This window comes from Aythya fuligula, chromosome 2 (genome assembly GCF_009819795.1).
Source record: "Aythya fuligula isolate bAytFul2 chromosome 2, bAytFul2.pri, whole genome shotgun sequence".
Classification (NCBI taxonomy): Eukaryota; Metazoa; Chordata; class Aves; order Anseriformes; family Anatidae; genus Aythya; species Aythya fuligula.
In genome coordinates this window covers 145,979,535-145,998,523 of record NC_045560.1, presented here as the reverse complement: position 1 = coordinate 145,998,523, position 18,989 = coordinate 145,979,535, and the positions used below count along the sequence as shown (strand labels likewise).

The window sequence follows — 18,989 nt, the reverse complement described above, 5'->3', positions numbered from 1 at the left end:
AGTTGGGCAGAAAGGGGCCCACGGGCTCAGTGAGAAATGGCAGCCCTGGGTGAGCTCCAGGACCCCTGTGAGAGCTGGCTGTGGGGCTGCAGAGCCCACAGCTCAGCTGCCAGCAGTGATTTTTTAAACAAGTGCCCTATAAGCCTGGTTGCTGAGACATGTTGTCTTGGAGGCACGTGTCTCCCTGCCAAGCCAGCTGCGTAGGGGAGAAAAAAAAAAAGGGGGGGGGGGGGGGGGGGGGGGGGAGGATAGACAGACAGACAGACAGACAAGAGCCCAATTAAACCCTCCCCTGGCCAGCCCCTGACACTCCCTCCTCATTTTCCAGTCTGTGGTTAACAGCACTCAAAGGGTTCCATTAAGTCATCAAGTTTTACAGGTTCCTTAAAAAAAAAAAAAAAAAAAAGGAGAGAGAGAAAAGTTTGGTCATGGTAGGGAATGAGTGATCAAAGCTGAGCCAAAGCTTCCTGTTACACCGGGACTATATATATATCGTGTCTTTAATGTTGAGGGATGTAAGCAGGCTGCTAGGAGGCTGGAGCACACTAGCTGACTCTCTGCCTGATTTCCCAGCTCGCTGAGGTTTCTTCCACCGACCACAATGAACAAGTTCCTGTGCTGCACACTTGTGGTAAGTCCCTTCAGAGAGGTAGATAGGCTTTAAGATGCAGTATGGCTTCAGAGATGAGGCTGTAAAGACCTAGGGCTCTTATTTTGTGTTTTGTTTTATAGATGTTTTGTTCCGTTTCATGTTTGTTTTGCTTTTGGTTTGTTTCTTTTCTTTTCTTTTCTTTTGCATTCTCTTTGATTTCCTGGTAAACCTTTTTTATTTCATCACACTGAGTTTTCCTGGTGAGGTTTGGAGTGAGATGGACACATCCAGCTTCAGGGAGGAAGCAGAGATTTTGTTCACATTCTTAAGGTAGTGGCATGATTTGGTTTCTTTTTGCCTTCTTTTTTATTTTCCTCTCACCCTTGGTAAGGCTTCATTGTACTGGACTAACATAAAACACTGTATCTAGGAATGAATTTTAGAAATAGTAGGCTGGAATGTTTGTTTTTGATTTACAAAAGCTCCATCCTTGCCTGTCTGTATAATCTTTCTTACAGTGGCACGGGTCAGTGTCTCAGATACTGGCTTTCTTTCCCTGAAAAACCACTGTGGACTCCAGAAGAAAAAAAAAAAAAAAAAAAAAAAAAAAGCACAAGCATGTAGTGCTTATTTTGGCTTAGAAAATTCAGCTTCATGTGCAAGAAAATGATGAATTAGTAGCTGTGTCTGTAGCTTTTACAGAAAATGTCGGGTTATTAGAACTGGTATGAGCCGCTGCTTTAATAAGTTTTTGTTTACATGGTGATTCAGAAAGATACTTCCAGATGCAAATTTAGAGATGTTAACAGTGCAGTAAATCTTTCAAAATACCATTTAATCCGTTTAGCTGCATGGAATTTTGTATGATGTCAGTTTAATTAAAACCTGCATACAGACAGATACTGTGTAACATCTACTTAGAGACTATTCATGTTTTGGATAAGAAAACTTTTAAATAAAAACATTAAGAATAATATTAAAAGTAGGGTATTATATGTGTCTGTGCAGTAACTTTTTTCTACTTTGTTTTGGTGAGTACAGTGGCATTAACCTTGTGGTAGAACATTAGTTTTGAGTTCCAGTTATTTTGAAAGCTCTTTATAAATGCCCTGAGATTTCCAGGATCTGATGAGTAATACATGTTTATTACTTTCTGGAGAACTTTCTGAAAGAGCTTTTTGAGAAACAAACCAAAGCAATTAATGGGGCAGGGGAAGCAAAAATTGTCAGGCTCGTGGTTGGCAAATTGAAATGCAAGGCAACTTTTTCGTCTAAGTTATGATGTGCCTTCTTTTTCTATACGGAAGCACAAAATGTCAATTTGGGAATTTCAGCAAATAGCCTGCTATCAGCTTGCCTTCTTATCTGTGGTTGTCATAAAATAATCACATCAACATTTTGGTTTTAATTAGGTGTAATGTGCCTGTTCATGTTCTTTCACAAAGTAATAACATTTGGTGAAGTTCAGCATAATCCTCTGGCAGTGGAGTCTCTGAGCTGAAATATATCACACTGACAGGAGTACATACCAGAGAGCTTCATCATTCAACTCTTTTTTTCCTCCATTTAAAAGGAATTTATTTCATGTTATTGTGAAGTTTAAGTGCTGTCAGATGTGCTACAGCTCAGAGAGCAGTTCTAGGTTCTGTTTTTATAAAAGCATTTGTAGGAGGCACGACAGCAGTTGAGGGTTGTGTGTGTTTGGCTCACATACCTTAAAGCCAGTTTGGAGTCACCATAGCTAAACGGGACAGTTTGGACATGGTGTACTTCCAGCCTTGGCCTCTTTGCTAGTTTCAGAAAGGGGACCTGCTGTGGCAGTGCATGCATGTGTTTGTTGGAACACTAAAACTGCTTACAAACAGACAAGCATTATGAAATAGGACGGAATTGAAAGAAATTCCACAGAGCTGGATCTCGTTACTTGTCACGTAACTATCTTGACCCTTAAACTTGACCTTTCTCTATTTTGGATCTCTTGGGCACATGTGACATGCTTTTTCTGGCCTGCCTGCTGGGTTTGCAGTGTGTAGGCAGTGGTGGCTTTGCAGCCTGTGAGTGTAGGAGTTATCTTTCTGTCTGACTTTCATTCTTTCTTTCTGTTTGTCTGTCTGCATGTATGTTGGTTAAAAATAAAACACCAAAGTTACCAGAAGAATTTTTTTAAAATATTGTCAGAATTACACACACTTTTCTAATCTCATTGAAACTTTAACTTTGCTCCTTTTGTAGTTAACTTTCATTCCAGTGGAATTACCACTCTGGTCTTCCTGGAGAAAGATATCTCTTTAGTATTTTTGGTATTTGTCCACAATGTTGGACTTATTGTTTCTTTAGCTACCCTGTCAGTTGTTAGTGATTCTGTTCAATGCAGCAGTAACCTGTAGTGCTGGTGGTAACATCCCAGGCTTGGGCTAGCTGTATGTCTTGCTGTCACTCTGATGGATAATGTTCCAAAATAGGATTTGTTGATAAGATACAGCTTTTGGTGACTAGCTGGTTATTCTTTCCTGCTTTCTCCCTCCACAAGCTTCAGGGAAGATGTAACTCACATAAATGAAGATACAAAACTGCTCTTCAGCTGAATGTCATTCTCCTTCCATTGAAAACAATAGTTTAGACCCCTAAATTGCTTTCTGAATGAAAACTAGCTGTGCGTCACAAAAGTCTCTACAAGATTTGAATTGCTAATGTATCACATTAACAGATGAGATGGAGAAACGAAGATGGTGGTTGATATCCACATTTTTTGAATACAGGCAGCTCAAGAGAGTCACTGGTTACATTTCTTGAACAAAACAGTGGCCACCAATCTACAAAGCATCTTCTATTCAAAAGTAGATGTTACATCCAAATTGAGTAGATTGCATTGAAACAGTTGGCAGAATGGTGGAACAGCTTTATAAGCAAATCTCAAACCAGCTGAAATTACTGTTTTAACTTTTCTTGTTTGAGATTTGAAAATTTCCCAGCTGGCCAGATGGATGGATGTCATTTCTTCCTACATGACAAATATTTCATGCTAGCTATTTACAATAGATGATGGTGGATCTGATCCAGCATGACAGTGTCTTGTACTGGATATATGTAGAAATATGGTTCTGATTTGACAAGCTATTAGTATGGGGGACCTCTTTAATACCATTAGTGTTATATTTTGCCACAAGGATTTCTCTGGGGTCTGTGGGTGATTTCAGTGAGGCATTCTGCCTCAGGACTGAGGGCCTCCTACCTTATCTTTGTCCAAATACTTTGTGTAGAAAAGCAAAGTAGGAGAGTTGTGAGGTTTTACTTTCAACCCAATGCAAACAGTAGGAGTGATCTGACAAATGCTGTCAATGATTATTTATCAAGCAGGAAAATATGCTTAGGAATAGTTGTGGAATGCAAAACTGAAACAGATTTATCTTTCTCAGCAAATTAAACATTCTCCTTTGGTCTGCAAACCAAAACCACAAAACCAAGCTATATAATAATATTTTCATATGTTGAAAAACCACTTTATTTTCTCTCACAAAGCAGTGATTTAAGGGGATGATGCTTGAAAGATTTTTGCTTTATTGGCTTTGTCTTCCAGTTCATTTTAATTCAACAAGAAAAGGCAAACAGCTCTTTGCCTTACATTTAAAGATGAAAGAAAAGGGCGTGTACTTTTTTTCATGCCTGAGATCTGAAATGAAATTTTACTATCACATTATTTCTCTTTCAAAAGCAGTTTCTAAGGGCTCAAAGAAATGGACTGCATAGGCCTTTTATGTGAGGATTGACTGTTCTGTGTATGTTGACGTAAGGATGGTATGGAAAAATATTACTTTAGGCCTAATGTGTTTAGTGACAGAATCAAAGAATTGCTTTTTAGCCTTGGGTAGCTCATTTTTGGATAAAACATGCTAAGTAAAATTACAAAAACATTGAACTATTAGAATATTTACAAATATTAGTCCAATTTTGCTATCATCCACTAAGCTAAAGGCTTCAGTATGTTTATCAGCAAACCCTGCTCTCAGTTATCGCAGTATATACTTGCATGACACTGGCTTACACTGGGTTTATACTTCAGTATTTGCAGTTCATCCCAAGTCCTTGCATGGAGATGGCTAATCTTGAGAGGAACTTGAGAGGAACTGTCCCGGGGTGATGGAAGAGGACTGAACTTTTCAGTCCTTTCAGAACTGGGGCCAGGGCTCTAGAGGTGAATTTCACCTGACAGGTTGACAGTTGTAGTTAATGATACTAGATTTTGTTTTGTTTTGGTAATTATTCTATTACTGATAGCTTCTCGTATTCATAGAACAAACAACAACAACAAACAGGTTTGTTTGTTTTTTTTTTTTAAGCTGAGCCTTGCATTTCACTGCCGGTAGGATCACCCTTTACAACTGAGTGCATTCTGAGTCAGAGTAAATGTTACTTTGCTGAGATGAGCAAGGTGCTGAGAATCATTGGCTTCCGTTGGTTTGGGAAAGTAAAGGACTTGCTTAGGGCTTAAAGTTGTAGAGGAATGCCTATGTCTTTTGTGTCTGTTCCTCAGCTCTTCCAGGAATCTGAGCAGCGTATTTGCTTTCAGAAATGCGTCAAGGGCTATACTTGAAGTACTTGGGTTTCTTGCACCTGCTTCTCGGTAAAAGGCAGTTCCCAAACTTCCTCTGACGAGAGAATCCCCTGTTCATTTCCCAGCATTATTCTCTAATCAAGAAAGTTCTTCTCTTTCCATGTGTGTGCTATCTCTACTGAGTCTATAGGCATTGTTTTGACTTGTCAAGCTATTGACTCTTCATGGCGAGGCTCTGCATTTCCTTCTCATCTTTCTTGACACCTCTTCTGGTCTGAATTAACCTCTCCTAAACAAGGATGAACAGATTTTTATGCAATCTACTGAATGATAAATCCATAACTTTGGTTAAGTAGACTCCCACTTCAGTTTCTTAAAGGTTAAAGGGTAAAATGAAGCCAGACCTCAAGTTCCTTAATTCTTTCAAACTGGAATGTGCCTTTTTCTGCACTAAGTTCAAAACAGGCCAATGACAGCATGATTTTAGGAGAAATCCCACTTTCTGTGCAGCTCTCAGGAAGACTAACAGTTTGGGATTAGGAAGTTTGATGACTGTATTTACACATGCTCCAGCGGTGCTATTCCTTACAGCAGAGATTCAGGAGTTTAGCCCACCTTTATGTATGGGCATCTAGCTCAATCAGAGGCTTTACGTGACTGAGAATTTGCTACCAACTTGGTCCTGGCATGGCTTAAGAGAAATGTCAGGAATTACATAAAATGCATTTAATTAGCATTTTAATTTGATTCAGGAACATGCTTTTGAAAGGCCTCACCCAATCATCCTTGTTTGCTGTATTTCAGTTTGCACATCAGAGCGGACTTAGGAGCGTACAAGGTGGATTTACAAAAATAAACTGGATTGATGAAATTAAATCCAGAGATGGACTCCAGAGATGCACCAGATGTGCCGTAACCACTAAAGCATGCTCAGTCCATGATAGCAGATTGAAGTTAGTCCCAATTAACCCCTGCCAAATCATGCATAATGTGGATGTCAGGTGCTCAGCACCATCTGTTTTGCTGTACAAATCTGCTGTAACAGGTGACCCAACTTGCTAATCTAAGCACAACTAGGGGGATGTTCGTCAGTATTTCTTAGGCCAGGGGAAAAGACAGTTTAGTGAAGTTCCCCTCTAGTTTATTTTGTGACAAGAAGTCCCTCATTCTGTTTACGCCAAGTTGCTGCAGTAAAACTCCAAAACCCTGCTTAATCACCTTCCACCACCTTTCCTGCTTTTTTGCAAATCTTCTGAAAAACTGGTTTTGCTTGGGCACTTGGTTCAAGGATAACTTCAGATTTTAAGGTTGTGTGTTAATAACCAGAATAGTCACATGTGCTATCTGCTTTCTGTCTGCATAGAAGACAATCTTGCAGATCTATTAATCTGAGTACTATTAAGAGACCTACAGCAGCCTCATGAAGAAGGGTGGTGTTGGGGATTGGAGTCTAGAAATGTACTTAACAACATACTAATGGCCACACTGAGTCTAAGAAAAAAATTGACTAGGAAGAAGCCCTAAAAAGTCCCTAAACACCCCTGTTGTCTGTGGCAGGATTTGATGCATAGAGGAGATTCAAGAGAAAGGTAGAAACATAGTGATATTTTTCCAAAACATTCTTCCAGACTCAAGCAATTTGTGGTTTGGGATTTCCTGATCAAGAGGCAATGTTTGTGTTTAATTGACCTTTATGTGAATTTTCTTCTTTTACTATGTCCTGTTGCATTTTGCACCACCACTTAGGATGTCCTGTGGCAATGAGTTACAAATGTTAACAATCAAACCATAACAGTAGTGGGTAATCTAGCTCTGTGTTGAAAATGATGTATGAGATGTTTTGGTAAAATACCAAGATATTAATTGCATTTATAGCATTAGTTTGACTGAAAGGTCTTTAGTTATAATTGTTTACTTAGTAAGAGTTTGACCCAGAGTACATATGGCTCAGGCATGGATTATTACAGCTATAATATAATGTGTGTTTTGGGGAAGAAAGGGAAGACAGGTGCGATGTGCTTTTCTATTAAAAGCACAAAGAAAAAAATGACACACAAAGACTGATAGTCCTTCTAGTGACACTGATATATTAATCGTATTATTATGTTTATTGGTTACATTCATTTAGATGAAGTGTTCTGCTTGGCAGTAATAGTTCATAGCTGTTTGGTGTTCCAAAGTTAAAACTTAGCATAGCCTCACCCACATATTGTTCAGGTATGGTTTTGCTCTTCTCAGTCTGGACCTTTGTATAATAATTTTTCTTCTGAATGATGCTATAATTAAAATTTGAATCAATTCCTCTCTGCAGCTGTGTTGCATTGTTATTGACTTGCTTCACTTAGCAGTTGGGTCTTCAGGAAGGGAATGCCTCTGTTTTTCCCCACAAAACCCCATGCTCTCATACCCCAATTAAAGAAGTTGAATTCTTTTAAGCTGTGAATCATCCCCTGCAGCTCAACCTCTCACTTGCCTCTTAGATATGATTTCCAGAGTAAATTGTCGTGTAAGAAAAATAGACAAATTATTGTCAATCTTACTTCTGCATGTTATCAAGGGAAGTTGATCAGCCTTGAAACGGTCCACCAAACTGTTTGGCACCTGACAGTGCATGAGCAAGAACAGCGTAGGCACAACCTGCATATTGGGTTGCTGTCCCTAATCATTTTCACAGTTTCAGATTTTCATCTGTGTGTGGTACTGTCTTGGGCTTCCACAGACATCTGCATGAAATATAGGTTTATTCTTGTCTTTGTGGCATTTGTGCCGCATGTTGCAGTCTGTTACGTTCTGCGAATGGAGTGCATGTGTCCATGAAAGCCTGGGACTCTGTGGGATGTTACAATACCTATTCCTGAATTAAAAACATAGAATAAAACCTGAATGTGCACATCAGTAATTGATGTGATTATCAAGACTTCCTTATTACTAGCGTAACAGTGGTAGATTTACCAAGGGTGGGTGCACTTTTCATCAATGGAAAGCCATTCACTTTCAAAAAATGCGCTGCACCCTCTTGTTAAATAGACTGCATGAAACAGATCCAGTCATTTAAGAAAAATGGAGCTGTACATCATCATCAAACCTCAGTGAGCAATGAGGAATTTCTTACAATGGAAGACACTGTGCATTGAAATCGCAAGAAAAAGTGGATTCCCTACATGTAGAAATAGAAAAGTAACAGGGTGAAGGGTAACTAGAAGAGGCTGTGGGGAATATCCGTACTATCTCCATTTCATTCTTCAGCCTGTTTAGGCATAGCTATATCAAAAGTGGATTCACAGACAACATGAGAATGCAATTAAGAATATTTTGAATTCCTAATTTAGGCATCTCATATTACTTGGTGCAAATGCTCTGACTTGTGTTAATGCAGGTGAATGATTTAATTATCTTTTCCTGCCTTAATAAGAATTTCATGTAATAAGTGCCATGCTGTGGCAAAAGTGAGGCTCTTAGGTGAAGCCTCTTCAGGAAAATTTAGTCTAAGTGAATAAAAATAGTTAATTTCGCTTACACTTTGTGGACATCTACATAGGAAAAGAGGAAAATATATTATTGAAATTGAATTTGCAACTCTGCATTAGCTAGCTGGGATTAAAATAGCAGCAAAGACCTTCAAAGCTAGATCTTTAATTTGAATGGATACCTAGAAATTTTTTTTTACTCAGTGCCAGTTTACTTCACGTTTATAAACCATACAAGTTTTAAAAGGGAGGCAGCACGTACATCCGTGCTCTCAGTGTGAAGCCTGAGCTCATGGCAAATCCTGCAGAGTAGGGGCTGTACTTAGGGAAGTAAACAAGAGTCCTTTTTTTGGTGGAATCACATAACCAAAGTTTTTATTACAAGACCAAAATGACGTGATTTCAAGGCTGTCTCTACAGAGGGGCAGACCATTAAAGCCTAAATCTCACAAGCTAAGCAGACTTGGAGGAAACAAGAGGGGTTGTATGTGGTGGCACCGGACCTGTTCCTAGGACAGCATTAAGCATTCTCTACCTGTGGTTTTAGATAGGTCAAGCTAATGCTTTAAATTCCTATTCCAGCTTGTTCACTTAAGTCCTTAATGCACCTTTCATTAACTGTAGCTTTCTCTACCTCTGTCTGAAGCTACCCCTTTATACTTGCAGTGACTGGCATGTTTTACCCCCAGAGCTGCAGTATTTCAGGGAACGATTAAATGGAAGGTGTTAAAAAGCCATCTGTATTGTTCTAGCTATTTGTTGCAGGTAAATATACACGTTGTAAGGAATCATCCTTTAAATGTGTCTGTAGCAGTGGTACAGTATGCTTGTCAGATTTGTATGCTCAGATACTTTGTATGCTCAAGAAGGCAAGCGTGGATAATCCCTGCCTTGCTGTACGTCAAGCATGATGCCAGTGAAACTAGTAGGCTGGGTTTGCTGGTATCAGGGGGCAGAGATGATTGCCCAGTGATAATAAAAGGATGTAAGTGGGAGAAGGGTAGGTTTGGCAGTTCTGTGAAGAACAAAGAAGTACTTACGTCAGGAAGCTTTGCTGGATAAGGCCCTGAAATTTTCCCATTCTGAGACAAACATGGGAGAATCCAGAAGCTGGATAATTTACCAATTTGAAACACAAACATTTTTTGAAAATAGCAATGTGGATAGACTCACAAACTCATTAAAGCATAGGTTTCTTTGAGTCTGTGGTGCCCCAACATGACCAATGTTTTCTTTCTCTGTGGCTAGCTCTTGGACATCTCCATCAAGTGGTCCGTCCAGGATGTCTCTCCCCACAAGTATCTCCATTACGACCCAGGGACATCTCGTCAAGTGATGTGTGACCAGTGCCCTCCCGGGAGCTACGTAAAGCAGCACTGTACAGCTACCAGCCCGACGGTGTGTGCCCCCTGCCCGGATCAGTACTACGCCGAAGACTGGAACAGCAACGATGAATGCCAGTACTGCAGTGCTGTTTGCAAGGAGCTGCAGTACGTCAAGCAGGAGTGCACGAGCACGCAGGACCGCGTCTGCGAGTGCATCGAGGGGAGGTACCTGGAGCTGGAGTTTTGCTTAAAGCACACGGAGTGTCCTCCCGGGTTCGGTGTTGCGCAGCCAGGTACGTTCCACTTCTCAATAAGCAGAGAAGTAATTAGCGCTCTGCAGCACGTTGAAAGCTCATGGTGCTTACAAGATTGGGAAACAAGCTTGTCCAGATGAAGGTGCAGGACAGTAAATTGTAAAGGCAATTGAACCTGTTCCTAGTCTGCTTCATTTGGACCGTAGCCAAAGGAAGATTTCTCAGTGGAATACCCTGCTCCTACTGTAATATATAACTTAATGGCAGTAGCAAATGTAGCAAATTGCACTCTAATGAGAAACATGATGGATTGCCTCTTTTAAAGGAACATTATCTGGAATGTAGTATTTGTGTGTGTGATAAATAATAATGTTTTTCATTGTGAAATCTGCTGTTTCAAGCAACTGTATATCTTGACAAACACCAGGAGCACTAAGTGTTTGACACCAAGTGCATAATTATAACAATATTAATATAGCTCTAGCAGCACAGCAATATGTGGTAATAATTAATTATCATTGTCCTAAGTGGAACTCTTTGGGAAACTGTTGCTATTATCATACAAACAGCCATTTCTTTGTCGAGCGGACTGGCACTGTGCTGAATGTCTGGTGGGGATACGGAGTGAAGCGGCGCTTTTCAGTGGAGTGTATTCTTCATTTGAGACAACACAAATTGTTAAACCAATAAGTTCTTCTCTCCAAACAAAATACATTATTTATCATTTGGCAAATGTCACGGCACAGTTTAGCTCCGATATTAAATACAGCCTGAAAGAATTGTAAACTGTCATTGTACTGGAGACCGATAACTTCCTGGAGAAGAGCATTGAGGAAGGGAATACAGACAATCAAGGCACCTCATATGCAAACCTGTAGGCAGCTAATCTCCAGAGCTACAGAACTACTCCCTAATAGTTACACATACAGAGTGAGAAATGCTAGGACCGGTTGTACATTTTAGAGCTGTGCTGAGTGATAGCTCAGGAGGCCTTTCTCTGGTTATAAACATCACACTGGAGAACATCTTTAATGTAGGGAGCAATGTCACTGCTGCCTGAGTAATTGGTTAAGCGAGCTCTACCCTGATGTCACATCTGCTCTTGCCACCATTAAGCATTTCCATGCAGCTCCATTGGCAACAGCCACATTTCCATGTTATAAACCTTCATTAACCTACATTGCTGTAGCTCGTGGCTTGGGTTAATGAGGTGCTGCTGCCGTATCTCAGCAGCGAGTCAAAAATTACAAAGTTCTCAGAAAGCCCACCCAGGAGACAAAGAATGAAGCCGAAACTGTCCAGGCAACCCTGCAAGCACAGTGAAACCATGCTGCATAAATTTGAATTCCTCAGTTCAAAATGAAACAAACTTTGGAAGCAGATCAATTGTTGAATCGTGTAATTTATTGGAAAGTCGGTTTCCAAAAGCCCATCAGAATGAACCAGCTAAACCTAAGCAGACCTCAAACAAGGAGCGAAAACATTGTAAAAATAATTGTGTCCCCCTGTTTCAACAGTCTGTTTTGGAGATGAGGCACTGACTAAGAATTTAATGGGCACAGATCACGTTGTCTTCCTGCTATACGATACTGTTGAACTTTGTACTGACGTAAATTCAGATGAAATAAAACTTGAGCATAGAAAAATATGCTTCCACTGCCACACAGCATGGCTTAGAGCCTTGTTCAGAGCATACAGCATTAGAAATGAAATCCGACTGTTTCCCCACTGCTGGTAGCTAGTGCTTTCATCGGGCAGATCACTCAACTTTGGTCGTCCCCACTTCTGCATGTAAGCAACTCAGGTTGTGCTCCCTGCTGCCATGGTCGGCCCCGTACCTGGCAGAGCTTTGGGTTGCAGCCTGCTTGGGAATCAGGGCCACTGCAGGGCAGCCTTATCTCCCTGCCACGCTGCCGCTTCCCCACGAGAATGGGGGATTCCAGCCAAACTGCAGGGAGCGGCGAGCCGGCAGACGGGCTGCGGCAGTTTGTGCCCTGAACGAGGGTGGGCAGATAAGCGGCGAAGCAGAAGCTGGTGAGGTTACAGGGGAAGCTCTGAACAGGCTGATGTACTGCTTGCAGGGACTCTCCTTTCTTCCCCTTCCTCACCGATGAAACACGTGTCTGTAGTAGGGAAAGTTGCTAAAACTTCAGACTTCTCAGAAAAAAAGCAATTGCTGCCTGCTCAGGTGCAGATGTTGACTGGAGTTTTGTACAGATCAGAGCCACTGGCAGTGCCTGTTGGGGAAGCAAACACCAAGGCAGGCGTGCATGCGGCCTTCCCCAGCCCCTCTGCTGTTGGCTGCAGAAATCAAAGGGTTTGGGAGGGTGGCAATACAAAAGGGCTGTGATTTCCAGGTGCACAACAGCTAAAAAATCCCCCTTTGTTTTCACTTACTGTCTGATGAAAGAAGTGGTAGATCAGGTGTACTCAAATATTGTTTATTTCATGGCTAGCTGAAAGCTCAAGACTTTTCTTCTCTGAGGAAATGTCCCAAATAAATAAAATCTACTTTATTGATAGCATTATAATAAGCATCCACATGCAAATACTACCAAAATACACTAGATGGAGGCACATTCATATTCAAATATAGTTTCCAATTATTTCCAAATAATTTTAAGCATGTGCTTAAGTCCATGTTCAATAATGCAGTGTTAGATCTTAGACCTGAGGCACTTGCTTAAATGTTGGCTGAATAACTGTGAATTAAATGAAAAAATAAATGAATGTGTATTAAATATTTTTCCTATACTAGACGGTGCTTTCTTTGCTTTAAAAAATATTTTAAAGAGCCAACATTCAAGCCAAGAAAAAAAGTTCAAAACTGTTGGTGAAATTATATTTTCCTGAATAATTTGATACTTCAGAAGTGGAAGTACTTATCAGAGGGTCTTTAGTTGATATTTAGTTGAGTTATTTTTGGCTAGAGCTGAAGTACTTCATTTGAGTAAGGTTCTGCGCAGTTATTACAAAGTTCAATTTAGAGGAATGTCTTGTGCCATTTAATTATTTTACAGAGTATTTGTATGGATGAAGTGTGAAGGTCAGACATCATGTAATATCTGAATAGACTCAAGTAATTACTGACTTAAAGACCCTTACAGAAATTGATAACAAGTGCATTTAAGAGTACTGTTTATTCTGTTACTTTAACAGGAACTTCAATTTCTGAAAGCAGGTTTTAAAAAAAAAATAAAATAATGAAGTGTTTTTTTCATTACTGTGATTCCTGCATAGACTAGATATGTGAAAAACAGAAGCCATCACAATTTTAGGAAGAATATATATGTATTTGTTTCTTTTCTTTTCTTTTTTTTTTTTTTTTTTTTACCAGTTGATGTTATATATAATTGGATGCATTGTTTTCCTGTTTCCACAGGTACCCCTGAGAGTGACACTGTATGTAAGAGATGTCCAGAGGGATTTTTCTCCAATGTAACATCATCCAAAGCAGCCTGCCAAAAGCACACAAACTGTAGTGCGCTGGGTTTCAAGATAGCATTGAAGGGAAATGCAGTTCGTGACAACATCTGTCAGGAAAATACAGATACATCACCTCAAAAATGTGGAATAGGTATGTATGATGTTATGTATCACATTAAACAGGAGTGCTCTGAAAACATACCTCTGAGTATTGTTATAATGAAAGTATCAGCATTTATGCTAAAGATACCCACTGATTTGCCTGCTACAGAACTGGATGTAGCCAGTGAGCAACAGCACTGTAAAGACTGCTTCATAGTTCTAGTGTTTTTTAAACAGTTTTGCTTAACATCCTTGCTGCATGCCACTTACTCCAGAGACAAGCAGGGCAACAGACATTACAACAACTGACATATTCTTTTTTTTTTTTTTTTCAGATGTAACCCTGTGCGAGGAGGCTTTGTTTAGGTTTGCTGTTCCTACTTTACTTGTGCCTAACTGGCTGAACTTGCTAGCAGACAGTTTGCCTGGGACAAAGCTTAGCACAGAAAATATTGAACGGATTAAACAAAGGCACGGTTCACAAGAGCAGACCTTCCAGCTTATGAAATTATGGAAGCAGCAAAACAAGGAACAGGATATAGCCAAGAAGATTAATCAAGGTACCGTATATTGATAGCACTTGTATCGTGAGCAACCTTCTAAAAGGCGTTTTAAAACTTGCTTGGGATCAAATTCCTTCTGGTGAGGTGTTGTGCTCTGAGGACTCACGGGGTTTGACAAAGATTTATTGATGCAGTAAGCACAGTGAAGCTTAAGGGAAGCAGGAAGAGCATTTTCCTCATCAGCCCAGAGGACTGACTTCTTCCCAGACTTGTAGGCCACTTGGGAGTATGTGGTGCCACAGCCCAGATCCCCCTCTAAGGCTGTGCAATGCATGAAGAATTTTGATTAGGTGGGGAAAAACGTTTCCTGCAGTTGTATCTGAGTGCTGGCTGCTGAGGTTAGAGGGAGCAGGATGTATGCAACTGAAAGTACAATTTTCTGGTTTCTTTTTGTAAAGTGGAGATTGATAGTTTGAACCAGGACATCTATTTGCGGGATGGGAACACATGGGAATAAGGAATACACAGACATGCGTTCCCTTCTTTTTACCTTCTGGTAGCTATTTGTTATGCCAATTGACTGCTTTGTTGGTGCTGAATCTGCCAAGACAGGTGTCAAAGTTGAAGTAGTGCTGCAATGTTAACACCAAGGTTTTTATGAAAGCCAAGCTAACTCTTTTCATGTAAGCCACCATCAACAACCACCACATTTGCATGACCTTTTGTCCACTGGGAATATCTTTGAAAAACGCTACAGAAATGTATTTTTTGCCTCTCCTTTTAAATATGTATGCTTATGTCAGATTGTGAAATGTCTAGAATGCTTCAAAATGGAAAATAACTGTTTTAGCAAAGCCATCCTAGACATTTCTGAAGAAGAGCAAAACTTTCATTCACTGAAAACAAATATTGGGAGTCCTATCATGTACACAGAACAGTTTACAAGATAAATTAAGCAAGCTTATGGAAATAAATACTTGCTAGTAACTTTGTACGTAATTTGGGGCTGTTTGTATTTGCAAAGTTAATTACCTTCTTAAGTGCTTTTCAGAATTGGATCCTAAAAAAACAGCAGTGCTGAGAGAATAATTTGGCATAAAGAAAAAAAATGGAGCAGGAATATTCACTGCAATATTTTGGAAGTTTTTACAGGCCGTTGTACCATTGTCAGTCATTATACTTATCTGTCTTTTCTTTTTGCTTTCTATAGATATTGAACTTTGTGAAAGTAGTGTCTTAAGGCATATTGGCCACCCAAATCTCACCTTTGAACATCTCAACACACTGATGGCAAGCTTGCCAGGGAAGAAAGTGGGAAAAGAAGATATTGAGCGCACAATGAAACTGTGTCAACCTACGGAGCAAGTTCTGAAGCTTCTCAATCTGTGGAGAATAAAGAATGGAGACCAAGACACCATCAAAGGTTTAATGTATGGACTGAAGCACTTGAAAACATACCACTTTCCAAAAACCACCATACAAAGTCTGAAGAAGGTCATTAAGTTTCTTCAAAGATTTACAATGTATAGATTATACCAGAAACTCTTAGTAGAAATGGTAGGAAACCAAATTAAATCAGTGAAAGTAAGATGCGTCTAATTCAAGATATTTTTCATTCTCCACTGACAATTCTTCTCTAATTACTGCCAGCAGTAATTAAACTGGAACGTTGTTTCCCTACATTATGTCTTACTATTTATAGAAATGCCTGACTGGAATAGCTCTAAGTCTTTTGCAGTGTTCTTGGAGATTTTTTTTATTTTTTTTTCTTGTTTGTTTGTACGTTTTGTTTGTTTGTTTTTAAATCACTTTTGTAAAAGCTGTTAACCTGTTGATAACACTAAGAGCCTGATTCAGCATTTTTGCACATTCAGAGTTGAAAAGCCCCACTATAGTCACTAGAGGAGAAAAGAATGCTGGACCTGGCTCTAATACAGTATTTGCTATTTATATTCTTTGAGGTATAAACATTTTTGTTGTACATATTTATTAAGTTAAATGGAAATTGTATGAGACAGAATTATGGGAAGATAAATGAAAAGCACACTGTATATTTTCTAGTTAAACAAAAATGATCCCATATATTTTTCTGGCAAAATTTTGTAGCATGCTCTAAAAGTTCTTAATATCTTTACCTTTTGTATTTAAAGAAGTATTATTACTTAGTTTTATTTGTATAACTTGTGGTATCTTTGGGTAGGGATGTTTTAATTTATCCAACGATTTTAACTCAAATGTGGTGAAAATATAGCACGTGACCTGAATATTTAAATATTCTGTGAGGAAGTGAATGTACCATATTTAAGAAGCTGGATTTTTACATAGAATTTCATAATCTTATTTTATAAAACAATTAAATTTTTCAGTTTACTTTTCGACTGGTGTTTTACTCCTGACTCAGAAGTAGAAACTAATAACAGGGACATTCCACGTGGGTTTCGCTGCTTATCTTGGGTTTGGCTCTTTGCTAACTCCCTGCTTGGTCTAGTAGTTAATATGTGAGCCAAGTAAATATTGACCAGCACTAGCTTTTCCTGGTCACTGTACAGGCGTAAAAATAAATAAATAAATAAATAAATATAAAATGTTAAAGTATTCGAGTTCAGAGGGCCCGGGTAGACGCTATGCAATCGGTTACAACTCCATAGACGTATGTGGCCCAACATCACCCTTGGCCTGGCATCATTCTTGGAGAGCTCACAACTTTTGCCCTAACCACAGCTTGTAATTTTATGGAGGAAAGATGATGCACAGGCCCTGACAGGCTTGGAAAGCCTTACATTTTGCCACTATGTTTAAAGGAAGGGAGCACAGAGAGGTCACATTAAAAAAAAAAAAAAAAAAAAAAAAAAAATTGCTTGCCATTGCCCTCAGCAGAAGAATGAGGCACCTGCACAGAGATGGGCTCTCTCTGCAAAAAAAAGGACTGAAGAAAAGGGGAACAGTGTATGAATGTTGTTACCAAAAGCTCAAATAAGTTTAAGGGCTACTCATCATTCACAATACAAGCCAAAGGCTTTGGTGGCTGCAGAGAGAGACTGTACTGTGTTTTCTTTTTTTACTTCAAACTACATGAACAGAGCTTACGTATGCAACATATTCCTTTCCCTTGTGTAAAGGAAGGAAAAGCCATCAGACCTGAGTGACAAATATTCCTGTATTGCAGATGAGAGGATTTTAAGCAAAGAATGAAAAAGAGAACCCTGGTGGATGTGATAGGTGCTCATCAAAAGTGCTCTCTTACAGAGAGTACAAACACAGCTTTAAAGTACCCGTTTCCATTTTTCACTGAATTCTCAAACCACTTTTTGTATCAAAGTCCAACTATTCAGCAATAAACTCCCTTTTATATTTCACATGCTAATATTAGTATCTAATTCATTGTGTAGCTGAAAAATGGTGCTGAACACAAGAAATCCTGTGTTTGTGTTAATTCATTTGAAATCAGTTTCATACGTTTACAACAGAAGCTGTTATATCATTATATAAACATATAATTAAATAGGTTGAAAGTTGATAACAACAGACTCACAAATTGGAAAAGAGAGCCCAGATTTTGCTATGATTCTGCCAGGTGTGGAAGTTTGGGATGCTGCAGTTACTAAAAATAAAATAAGCATGCTATTGCCAGCAAAATGAAGAGGAATCCTACACACCTCCTACAAATGTTTCCATCCTAATCCTTCCTACATTAGATCTATTTAAGATAAGAATTTAGTAATTGACAGTATACTTATAGTATTAAGTAGCATTATCGTTAAAAAATAAATCAGTGGACTTAATCTAACAGCTAATATGCCAGTGGAAAGCACAGTTGCTTCTCACTCAGTACTTCATACTGCTTTTACCTTTTTGATGAAGACATTTAAACTACCCTATTGCAACTAATTCTGTATAACTCATTATAAATAACATTGTATTTGTCTGTGGACCTTCCTGAATAATGGTACTGCAGAAGATTCTCAAAGCCACAGAAAATAATAAGGTTACACTTTAGCTACCATATGCTGTGCTTCAGTACAGCATAGACTTTACTGGTTTTCCTTTGAGACTTTAGCATTAAACTGTAACCCGTGCCTTTTAAAATAGGATTATTATTTTTTTTGCCTAAAGATAAAGTAACATGTTTAATGAATTACACCTTTTAAAGCTGATGCAGCTAACCAGGTGCCCATAGTCAGGTAGACGTTTCTCGGCCAGCTTATGCCTCATTTATCAATTCAGCTTCGCTCAGCTGGAAGGAATCGAACACTTCATGTTGTGAGCAGGCAATGCTTAAACCATATTCCCTTCCCCAAAGAGCCTCCAGCCCAAAATAGCCAAGACAAACAAAAGCAAGGCCCAGGATAATGAGGGAGAGATGAGGCAATCAGAAAGTGGGAGGGTTGCTTGGAAAAAAAGTGTTTGTTTGGGGGGTGGTTTGTTTTTCAGGGAAGGTTGCAGGAGGAAAGAGGAGGTGTGTGGTGGGGAAGGAGGGAGAACCAAGGGCTGGGGGCAACCAGCAGCAGCCAGAGCTCAGCCTTGGGGTGATATGAAAAGGGATGCTGTGCTCAGGGTGCCCTGACCAGGGTAGCAGTGCCTGCCTTCACCTCAGCTTTGGGCCAGACTCAGATGAAGGCAACCATTTGGTCAGCCCCGCTGCTAGTGGTGAAGCTAAAAAAAATATACCCCGGGTTTAAAGCAGAACTTTGCAATTCCAAAATCTTCTACAACCCTTTTTTTGTTTGTTTGTTTGTTTTTGTTTGTTTGTTTGTTTTTGTTTGTTTGT

General features: G+C 39.5%; 1 protein-coding gene across 2 annotated transcripts; it reads left to right on the top strand.

The window, feature by feature from the left end:
• The first annotated feature begins 329 nt into the window (after positions 1–329).
• TNFRSF11B (TNF receptor superfamily member 11b) lies at positions 330–16,591 on the top strand. Of its 2 annotated transcripts, none has more exons than XM_032183028.1 (5): positions 330–631; positions 9,860–10,229; positions 13,573–13,767; positions 14,054–14,278; positions 15,432–16,591. In XM_032183028.1, the coding sequence occupies exons 1-5, from the start codon at positions 602–604 to the stop codon at positions 15,818–15,820; spliced, it is 1,209 nt and encodes a 402-aa protein (XP_032038919.1). In that variant the 5' UTR covers positions 330–601; the 3' UTR covers positions 15,821–16,591. The 2 variants fall into 2 exon arrangements, with proteins under 2 accessions (XP_032038919.1, XP_032038920.1); XM_032183029.1 differs by lacking the exon at positions 330–631 and adding an exon at positions 858–922.
• Positions 16,592–18,989: the final 2,398 nt, after the last annotated feature.